Source organism: Ammospiza caudacuta, chromosome 3 (assembly GCF_027887145.1).
Source record: "Ammospiza caudacuta isolate bAmmCau1 chromosome 3, bAmmCau1.pri, whole genome shotgun sequence".
Classification (NCBI taxonomy): domain Eukaryota; kingdom Metazoa; phylum Chordata; class Aves; order Passeriformes; family Passerellidae; genus Ammospiza; species Ammospiza caudacuta.
Window position 1 is genome coordinate 22,652,281 of NC_080595.1, and position 11,120 is coordinate 22,663,400.

The 11,120-nt window shown below is 38.2% G+C and overlaps 1 protein-coding gene across 2 annotated transcripts in view; it reads left to right on the forward strand.

Moving 5' to 3' along the window:
• RAB3GAP2 (RAB3 GTPase activating non-catalytic protein subunit 2) overlaps positions 1-11,074 on the forward strand; it is a 43,251-nt gene extending 32,177 nt beyond the window's left edge. For both annotated transcript variants that reach the window (XM_058800938.1, XM_058800937.1), the window contains exons 24-35: positions 1,559-1,775; positions 2,134-2,307; positions 2,426-2,532; positions 3,515-3,581; positions 4,210-4,280; positions 5,543-5,578; positions 6,130-6,204; positions 6,418-6,636; positions 7,735-7,824; positions 7,909-8,127; positions 8,763-8,921; positions 9,207-11,074. In XM_058800938.1, coding sequence (XP_058656921.1) covers positions 1,559-1,775; positions 2,134-2,307; positions 2,426-2,532; positions 3,515-3,581; positions 4,210-4,280; positions 5,543-5,578; positions 6,130-6,204; positions 6,418-6,636; positions 7,735-7,824; positions 7,909-8,127; positions 8,763-8,921; positions 9,207-9,353 — 1,581 coding nt within the window. In that variant the 3' untranslated portion in view covers positions 9,354-11,074. The remainder of the gene's footprint in view (positions 1-1,558; positions 1,776-2,133; positions 2,308-2,425; positions 2,533-3,514; positions 3,582-4,209; positions 4,281-5,542; positions 5,579-6,129; positions 6,205-6,417; positions 6,637-7,734; positions 7,825-7,908; positions 8,128-8,762; positions 8,922-9,206) is intronic.
• The last annotated feature ends 46 nt before the right edge of the window (positions 11,075-11,120 follow it).

Below are 11,120 nucleotides of genomic sequence, written 5' to 3' on the forward strand. Positions count from 1 at the left end.
TATTTAAATACAGAAACTGTACATTGAGTTTGTCTCTCAGTAGCAAATGATGTTGATGAACTTAAAGCCTGCACACTTTTCACATAAATGTGAGAAGTCTGCTGAACTTTGGATGGTCAACCTGTTTTAACATAGCTGATTTTTTTTTTAAGCCGTTGAATTTCTGTAGTACCTATGTTACTGTCCCTTAACATGATGGATGCTTGGTTTTCTTGGCACTAAATACCTTTACCAAGTTGAGATTAAGGCTGTGAAACTGCATACAGCATTTCAATTCAACATGGAAAACATTATTCCATTTCCAAATAGCACCAGCAGATGTGTCTGAATTAGAGTAGGTGGGATGTAGGTGGTGTTCAGTCTTGTAAATAGAGCCAGAGCATGGTTTGGCTTGGAAGGCACTTTAAAGATGATCTGATGTCAGTCCCTGCTGCCCTGAGCAGATACACCTCCCACTAGGCCAGGTTGCTTAAGAGCATCATTATCCTGGCCTTGAACACTCTAGGGAAGGGGCATCCACAGCTTCCCTGGGCAACCTGTGCCTACCACCCTCACAGTAAAGAATTTCTTCCTAATAGCCAATCGAAACCTCCTTATTTGTCTTTAAAGCTATTCCCTCTTGTCCTGTCACTACCTGCCCTTGTAAAAGTCCCTTTCCTGTAGACCCCTTTTAGGTAGGGAAAGGCTGCAGTAAGGGCACCCTGGAGCCTTTTCTCTTCCTGGCTGAGCAATCCCAACTCTTTCAGCCTGTCTTCATAGGAGAGATGCACCAGCCCCCTAATTGTGTCTGCCTTACAAATTTTAACTAGAGAACAGGAAGTGATTCAGTATTTTTGCACATTCACCTCAACTATTGCAATTCTGTTTATCAAAATTGTCAGTGTTGCGAAATAGAGATGTTGATAAGTTGCAACATATTATCCTTTACCTATATACCTTTGTCCCTTTTTCTTGTGTTCTGCTTTAAAAGGAAAAGGTGACAGATTGATTTCCTTCAGGATTTCCTTTCCACAAATCCATGTATCTTACCCGCCCCTTTTCCCCTACCAATCTGGAAAGATTCTCGGGTTTCCTGGCAAAGCATTTGCTGATGGATATGGGAATTAACAAAATAGTGCACAGAACTGCTATGTGGTGTGATCCAGTATTTCTGAGTATATGATCTATATTTTTTAATATGATAGGAAATGGAAATGTAGATGGATTCATCATATATTTGGGGAAGATGTGTATTGTGGAGGATTTAAAATTAAATATTTTAAGGTATTCTAACCCACTTTTCAGCTGAATATGAACTTAAAAATGGGACTGTAAGATAATCCTTCAGTTCCTTTTATTTCCTTTAGGCTTTTATTGAAGGATATGTGTAACTTGTGAGCAGTGAGGGATGTTAATTGATCTTTGCAAAATAGTTAATGCATACTTTGAAGTAAATTATTCTTTAAAATGCATTAGCTCTTGGGATATAGTTTTGAATTTTAATGCTATACATTTTTTATGAACAAAATTGTGGTGCTTTAAAATGAACAGACCTAAAGCAATTCATATCTTTTGTTAGTTTTCGCAAATAATTGTAGGTTCAGACACAGAATCCTGGGAAGCACTCTCCCTTGATACTGAATATTGGAAACTTCTGCTGAAACAGTTAGAGGATTGCCTGATACTTCAAACACTACTGCACAGCAAAGTGACCAAAAGGACAAAAAGAGTTTCATCACTCCAGACTGAGCCTTTGGGCAGACTGTCTGTTAAGAAACTGCTTGAGGCTGGAAAAGGTACATTAGTTTTTCTTGGAGAGATTGTTGATTTTCTTTCTAATATACTTTTGAGCCATCCTTATATATTTAATTATGTTGTCTGCACTGGAAATTGTTTTGCTGGATACCATTCTTAATTTAAAAAGCAATGCAAATCATGTAGAACAGTGCATTAAAATTGTTAAAAGCTATTACTGTAAAGACTGCATTGTAACTTTCTGATCAGTAGGTTAGCAAATTTTTAATTGGTAGATTTACCTGAATGTAATTAAAGGTAGTTAAAAACCCTATATTGTCTCTTGTCCTTGGATTGTGAACCATAAATAATCTGCAATACATTGACTCTACCTCTTACTTTTCTTTTCAACATCAACAGGAGGGATTGCTGACACTGTAGCAAAATGGGTTTTTAGGCAAGGCTTCAGTCCGATTATACTGAATGTGGCCCAGTACAAAAGCACCACAGATAGTACTGAAGAATCTGTAGAAATGCATAATAATCTCTTTCTTGAGGAACCAGAAGCAGCTACAGGCTTGGAAAGAATCCTAGGTAAGAAAATAATGTGAATTTTTTAAATTATAAAAGTCTGCAGAGACTATTGTTGTGAAGTAGCAGAAATTTCAGTGAGAAGGGGTCTGTCTTCTAACTTCAGATATTGTTTTTCTAGAGCTGCTGCAAGTAGCATATCAGCAATTTCCATGTAGTCTTGAAGTGGATGTACTCCATGCACATTGCTCTTGGGAATGTATAGTGCAGTGGAATAAGGACCCAGAGGTAAGAAAGTGTCTTTTGCAGGGAATAATGGTTAGGACCAACTCAATAGAAGGAGCTTCACGTTTCTGGTAGCTCAGCAAAACATCAATTAATAAGACTGACTTTGAAAGCAGTTATTAGGTGCAATTTTTCTGTGGCAAGTGGAAATTGAATTGAGAAAATGAGAGTATGTCCTGAGGCTGAATGGCATGTCACAGTACATTTCTAGGCTATCAGATTCTCAATACTGGGAGTCTGGGAACTGGGTTCAGTTTGAAAAAGGCTTTTGGCTGTTTGTACTGCAGATACAAAACAGTATCCAAAACAGGCATCTTTTTCTCTGTTCTAAATCTGCTTAAACAAGTCACAGAATACTAAATATTTTAGACTAGAACCCATTCTGTTGTGGGAAGAAGGAGGGATTTCTTGCATATTCTCAGATTCCCTGGCTACTGCTGGCAGTTGTCATAAGAAAGAAAATAAAAAATTTCCTTTTTTTCCTCTCTGTCCTATAGTTTCTGTAAGGGAAAATGTTGTGCTAAGTTCAGATGATGTTAAAAGTTAAATTAGAACTCCTTAGAGCTGTGCCACATCACTTTATGTAGAGTAGAAGGTTTGTCAGAGACTTGTTAAAAACTTACTCCATCATAGCAAAATTGAGTAAAAATTACTCTTTCTATCAGAAATGGATTTTGTATTTGAAAAATTATTGTAGCCAGTGGAGGTGCCTTTCAGCAAAGAGTATGTTAGCAGTACTTACACTAAAAAACCCCTGAAATTACAGTTGGCTTCATGATGACTGAAACAAACTTTGCCATGCACACGTGTTTGTCAGATACTGGTAGAGGAGATTGCAACAGCGGAATAACTTACTAGTTTTATAACTGTCAAAGTAAAAGCTTTAAGATAATCTACCTGGGCCCTTTAAGAATTAGTAATTTACATTTAAAGCAAGTTTTGAATAATGTATTAACTTGTACTGTCATTTATTTTTTTCCATAAGGAAGCATGTTTTCTCAATAGGTCTATAGATCATCTAAGATGCATCATTAATGCTCACATTCAGCATGGTAAGTACAATGCTCTTAGTAAAAATTATCTTTGATGAAATTGTAAAATAGATTGGATGTTTGACTAAAGTAAATTAATGCTGTTCCTAATATTGATGGCCATTTTGTCTTAAAACCACCAAACCACCCCAAAACTTTCTGCTGACATCCACACTTATCTCTTCCATGGTGAAATTGAGTTTCCATCACAATTGTGAAAATAAGTTAATTAGATAAAGTTGATGTGTTCAACTAAAAGCATTTTAAAATAAAATTGCTCTGAAATGAATTTTTGCCTGTATTTAAATAGTGGAACATCAGTTGCAGTCAATTACTTTTCATGCAGTTCTTGATACCCTGTTTCAATGAAGGTGATGACCATTTTCTTTTTGTAGGCTATTTATGTATGCAAATAAGATGCCCTTTTGATGTGTACTTAAAATGTTTAACCCAGTCTGCATAATAAAATATTTTAAACAAGTTATTAATTGCACTTATGACTGTATTTGATCACCAGTGTAGTCTCCTGAGAAATCTAAACTTCAAGTATAAAGCAGTGAGGATAATTCACAATTCCTTCTTGTTTTGTTCACCATCTTATAAGATCCCTTTTCTTTTCACCTGGAGTTTACAAGTGTGATTGTTCTAGGTATTGCTCTGATGATGTGGAATACATTCATAGTAAAAAGACTTTCCTCTGCCACATATCTGATGGACAAGGTGAGTACAGTGTCTTGAGACTGTTTTTGTTACTAACTGAAAAGTAAACCCAGTATGTATAAACAATTTCATTTTGGTGTTTTGTTTTAAAAAGTATTTGGAATATCTTTGATTTAACTATACAAATCACCACTGTTTATTTGGCTTATTATATAGCTAACTTTTGGAAGTGATGATGAAATGCATATTTTAAAATATCAAATCTGTTGGAAGATTAACTAGAGGCAGCTGATCAGCCCTGGGTGATGTGTTCTGAAGACTGAAGTGCAGTTTTTTAGCTTGTATTTACTAAATAAGAAATATTTGTGAAACAGTTTGAAATTATCTATGTGTGCATATGTAACATTTTGTTAGAAAACAATAAATATATTAAAGTGCCTGTTACCAAGGATCTACCACAAGTCCAGATTTCATATACATGAGCTCTTCTGCAAAATACAGAAGATTTTGTGGATGTTGTTGAGCACTTTTAACTATTGCTACTATTGTAAATTAGCTTTTGTTCTAGTGTGTAGCCCCTCTGCTTTGAATTTAAGTGGTCTTTTGTCCCTGCTAAGCTTCAGGTTTTTTCATGCTTTATAACTATGCAGTGGGGCTGTTTACTGGAAGACAGTTTAGGAAGAGTGCTCCTAATAAGTGGATAGTGACTTAAAGAATAAAACTCCAACACAAAACCTGCAACAATTTGCTCTCCTGTCTTTTCTTCCTTCTCCTTTGCTCCTCTCCTTTGCTGCCTTTGCTTTTTGTTTAGCTAAGAACTGGAGAATATCCTCTTCCCCATTCCTTCTAGCAAATAGGCTCGGTTGTGTACAGTTGTAGGAGGTGTTGCTTCTGCAAAAACCCTTTTCCAGTTTTCCTGCATGCATTTAGGCAAATCCTTCACCGTAACTCTTCTACTTGAGTTAGCACCTGCAGGAGAGGAGAGAAAGGTTTTTATTAACTGACTGGTTTCTTCCTAATATCATGCTTGGTGTTACAGCTTTAGTTCTGCATTCTAGAAATCACTGGGAGCTTCTTAGCTGTGCCTGAGATTTGAATGAGGACCTTATTTCTAATCCTCGGTTTTAAGAAGGATGAACTAAATATGGGCATCAAAGGTGTTCATTCCTTTACAATTTGTATCAAGTCTTTTGTTGAAAACAAGATATGCAATGAGCTGCATCATGTAGCTGTAATAAAAGGTTAAAATGTGGGTAACAGATATCATAATGAAAAATTAGTTGTGACACAATTTACCTTTTTTTCTTTTTTTGGAAAAACAGGTTGGAAAAGCTCCAAAGGACAGATTATGCAGACGGGCAAGTAATACTACTCTTCTCTGAGTGGGAAGAATTAATTAGACATGCCTTAAATTTAATACTGGTTTGTCGTTTATTTTTGAAAGTTTAAAAAAAAAAATTGAAAATGTAGCCCTAGAGAAAATGTTACAAATTTTAAGTGGTATAAATTAATTTTTATCTGAAAAAGCAGATTAGAACTGTAGAGGATAGGCCTGAAACTATAAGATGACAAATTACTGTTACTTTTCATGCATAAAATCATTAGCTAAAATTTCTTTGGAAGACAACTGCTATGATCAGAAAATTAAATTTATTAGGTGGCATTACTTGATTCAGTCTTCATTTGAGATACAGTGTTGTAAATGGCTACATTTACTTTATTCCAAATTCTCCTGTTAGTTCTTTGTTGTACTTCAGTAAGTATTTGTTTACATTTAAATGTAACAGGTTATGAAACTGAGCTGAACCATGTATTTTATGTCAACAGCTCTCTTCTCAGACATAAAGAGCTAATGAAAGCCTGTTTCAATTCCAGCTGATACAATTTAAATCTTACTGTTTGTTACCAGGATGTAGGGATGAGTGACACAGCAATGACAGCTTTTCTTGGCTGCTGTTCAGAACTTCTGCAAACTTTGCTAGAGGTAAATTTTTTTTTTTCCCATTGAAAGTAAGGAATGGATGGGTTAAAATAAAATCTATTTTTGAAGACCGTGGTTATACTAATTTCTGTCCTGTTCAGTTCAGACAAATGTTAATGATATTCTAAACAACATGAAGGTTTTTTTTCAATTTCACTGCAGAGCATGCCAGTGTAGGAGGTGTAGTGTGTGACTGCTGTGGTGTGTTGCTTGCAGGCAGACGTGAGCAGTGATGAGATGCAGGCCCCTGTGCTGGACACTGAGGACGCCTGGGTGTCGGTGGAGGGCCCGGTGTCCATCGTGGAGCTGGCCCTGGAGCAGAAGCGCATCCACTACCCGCTGGTGGAGCACCAGTTCGTGCTCTGCACCGTCCTCTGCGCCATCATGAGGCTCTCCCTCAAGGGTGTGAAGCCACTGTCACTGTTTGACAGCAAGGTAGAGCTTAGAAAGGAGATAATGAACTACTGCCTTAATTAATACTCCCTTCTTCTTGGGATCTGGGATATTTGCTGGCTTTCGCACTTTAGACAGTTCCTGCATGATTTTATGAAAGCCTTTAGTCCACGGTGGTGCATTGATGAAATTGTCACCACAATTCAGGCAGAGACTCAAACTTGGTGAGCTTCCTTATGAATAAAAGATTTGTAGTGACCTCAGCTGCAAGAACTTTCTTTTGTTACAGCTCTTTAATTATTAGCTGGCCGAAAATACTGCATGGTCAGTGGATGACAGGGTTTTCTGTTTGCTTTGAGAAGTGCCAAGCCAGTGGAAAGATAAGTATTTAGAGGTCAAAAATGTTGCTAGTGCCACTGTTGCATCCATTTATTGCTCATGATTATTGCAGAATTCCCAGCAACTCAAAAAGAATGAATAATTTTTCATTTAACCCATACAAACCACTTTGAAAAGTCACTGCATTTAAAATGCAGTATGTTACAATCAGAGCTTGATCCTGATACCAGAAAATGAGCTTTCCTCCTCCCATCATAACCACACTTTGATTTTAAGAGAATTTAAACACAAAGTACTGGTGTAGACTGTGGTTTAATTCCTACTGTGGAGAAAATAATTTTGTGCTGTAACACTATTTCAGTTTTTTTCCTAAATGATTTACTGGAAATTTATAAATGCAGAATATTACCTTCCTTTTGATGTAGGCTCTTGTCTGCAAGTTCTCATCAAGCATTTGAGTCTGATTTTGGCATTTTACCACAGGTCCAATTCCATTGGTTTTGTATTTTTTTTGTTTATCTGTTAGCAGAAAACATTATACTACCTTTTGTCATTTAAGAGTGCATATTATGGCATATTATGGCTTCAGTAAAATCAGATCCTATTCCTGTGTCTCCATTCTTCTACATACAACTATTACAATTAGTCATTCTTTTTTTGTCCTCACTTACTCGAGGTCTCAATTTGCTCTTTGAGTAGATGCAGCACAAAATAAATTTGAGAAATAAGTGGGCTGTTTAGTATTGGATCAGAGTGGATTTGTTGTATTGCCTGAAACTTGTCTTTGGTTCTCAATTTTAGGGCAGAAATGCATTTTTCAAGGACCTAACATCAATTCAGCTGCTACCCAGCGGGGATATGGATCCAAACGTGTTATCCATACGACAGCAGGTAGGCGCAAGTCCTGTACTGAAAGCTCTTAAACTTCTGAAGTTACAGACACTCCTGAGGTAACCTGTGATTTTTGCTTCAAAGTTCTTGCTCAAAGTTGTGAGTGCAGCGGTTCAAATGCTGTGTTCGTCACAGAAGGACAGAGAAGTCTCAGAAGAGGATTATTTTCCTTTTGAGAAGGGGAAGAATTGGCCAACTGTGGCTGCGGACCTGGCTCAGTATCTTCAGATCTCTGAGGATTTGGTCAGAAGGCATTATGTCTGTGAACTGTACAGTTATGGGATGGATCATCTTGGTGAAGAGGTAAGAACAGCTTTTAACATTTTACAACACTGTCGTGTATTCTGCTAAAATTACTTTTCACTTACTTAAGATGCCTGGAAGGGTTTGGCAAGATGTATCAAGCTCAAAAAATTCCCAGGCTGAAAAGTCAGAGACTATAAAAGTACTTTTTCAGGACTAATAATTTCTTTATTTTTCCATTTTTCCCAGCAAGAGTCTGTGTAATGCAACTAGTGGAAATGACAGGGAGTTACACTACTGGTATAATTAGCATGACCTTTTAATTTTATTATATTTGATAATTTCAGGAATTGCCTTCTTTGGCCTGTAATGTCTTTTAGGATAGAAAGGAAAAAAACAAAAAAGGACAAAAGACCCTTTCCCTTCCTTGAGGGGGGGATTATGTTGCTGGACTGTAAGACATTTTGTGCTCCTGCTAATCTCTGTACAGTACAGAGTAATTCTCTATGTTGTGCTGCTCTGGAGCTCCTAATCTTGTGCTTTGTAACAGTAACACATAACACAAGAAGCAGTCTCAAAGACTATTTGTCCTTTTAGTATCAAGAACTTTCTTTTGTTACAGCTGTTCAGGCCTCCAGCTAAGTGAGCTGTCACACTGAGTCCGTTTCTAGTCCCTTCCTTTTCTCTGTTTGCAGGCCTTCCTGCAGGTTGCTGACAAAGAAGTGTTGGCATCCCAGCTACTCATGCTGGCTGGCCAGAGGCTGGCCTTTGCTCTGCTCCATGGACAGATCAAGGATGGCATGGAACTCCTCTCCAGGCTTCCTCCAACACTGAGCACTTGGCTCAAAGCTATGGTAAGTGAAGCTCCAGTTTGGAAAACAAGTTGATTTTCTGAGGTTTCTGTTCACTGAGCCAGAGATTACATCTGAGTGGCCCTTTCTTACTCATGGAAATAGGATGTTTTCCTGTTTTCCCTCCATTTTTCTTCATGGTAGTTCTGTGTCATAGAGGGTAGAGCAGTTTCATGGGTCAAAGCATCAGCTTGATTGTGTTTATAAACATTAGCAATCAGTGTTATAAAGGTTCTGGAGGGCTTAGCTGTGACATGACTGAGATGCTGAGTTTGTTGTTTCCCACAGGACCCCCAGGAAATCCAGAACGTGGAAGTGCCAATTGCGACGACAGCCAGGCTGGTGAGCAAGGTGATCGAGCACCTGCCCGAGAACCACGGGCAGTACAGCCTGGCCCTCAACCTCATCGAGGCCGTCGAGGCCATTCCTGCCTGAGCGCTGGCAGAGCGGGGCACGCTCCTACGCAGAGCTGAACTTCATGGAAGAAATTCCACAGGGCTCTGGTTAAGCAACAAAAAGAACAATGCTCCCCATCCCAGAATTTCAGAAGGTAATTTTAAATTGGAGTATATTTTAAATTTTGCACTAGTAAGAATATGTTTAGTTTCTAGTACACTTGTCAGTATCTGAACTGCTTTGTTATTTATTTCTGACTTGAGCGCTTTATGCAGTTGTTTGAATTGGGTATATTTGACAGCAGTTTTACTCTCACAAAACAGTCACATCTTGTGAAATTCTGTATTTCATGTTGGCAGTAACTGCTGCACTTTCAGTGTTCCATGTATGATTTGTTTTCCAAAAGCAACTTTAGAATTAGACCCAAGAAGAACCTCAGTCTCTAAGTTACCATGTAAAGCCAATACTGCTTTTTCAGAAGCTCGAGTTGGTGTTGGGCTCATGCCTTGTAACTGCATTATGTGACAATGACAACTGCACTTGATGTAGGATGAGATGTGCTGGGGCCTTAGGCAAAAGGGAGAGCAGCCTGGGAAGGAGAACCCAACTCTCCAGACGTATGAGTATGGACTTCTAGTCCAGCTCTCCCCATGCTGTCTCTGGGGCATTGGGCTTCAGTTACAACTGGATTTACATCCCTCTCCATTATTATTAAGCTCTGCTGAGTTTAAGTAGGTCAAGGAATGTCTTACTGTAAGATTTTTCCTTCATCTTATCACTGTAGGAGATGTAGTATGCTATAAATCTCTGTACATGTTAACTTGTAGTCAAAAATGCTTAGAAAGTTGATCTAACTTCTCTGAAGATTGATAGTACTGAGTACTTTAGCCTTAAAACCCACACTTTATTGATGGTACCTACAGGGAATCCTGTAGTGAGTATTTTCACGATTGGAATGGTGTTGAACATGGTTATCTGCCATTGGTGACTCCTGTTCACTACTTGTCTGAAGGAAGCCAGGAGAGAAAAATGAAATTGGTGTAAACTATTTGTCTTTGTCAGCTGAAATTACCAGCTCCATCCTGTAACCTGCTCTTCCTGCATTACATGTAAGAAACATGTGGACTATTCTGCCTTGCTAGAGGCAGAATTTGGAATTGAGTCTTATCTTTCTGAAGTATGTGCTGCTGTTATCAAAGGGTTTGCCTTCCCCCCCAAAAAGGCCATGCAGGTGGCTTGCTCCACACAGCCTCCTCCGTCTGTTCTGCAGCCCCACTTCCTGATCACTGCACTCCAAGGCAGCTGGTGAAGGATTCTTGCTTTGATAGTGAATATTTGACTTCCTACAGACAGAGCAAAGAACAGCCAGAATTCCAGTAAAATGTTCTATTGTACTTCTTTACTGACTTCCATAACTGAGGTTAAAACAGCTGTAAAGGAAAAATGGAACAGGCAGTATTGTACAGGTGCCATGACCACCTTGCCTGACAACACCTCACATTTCTGCAGAAATGAGTGAGGGTGAGATTTGGGCATCATGGAGCCTGAGGAAAGCAGAGTGTTCCTTAGCTGCATTACATTCCTCTATCCTGGTACAGCTGTGCAAAGGAATTTACTGTAACTGAGTATCATGTCAGAGCTGACACACTACACCAATCAAATCTGTAATGTACTGTAAGTAATACTCTGTATATAGTGCTATTTTGTGTTTATTTTGCTGTGGAATTGTGTAAATTGATTAAATAAAATTTGAAGTTTCATTGTGTCTTTTCCTTCCTTTTAGGGAATGATGGTCACCATTTTCTC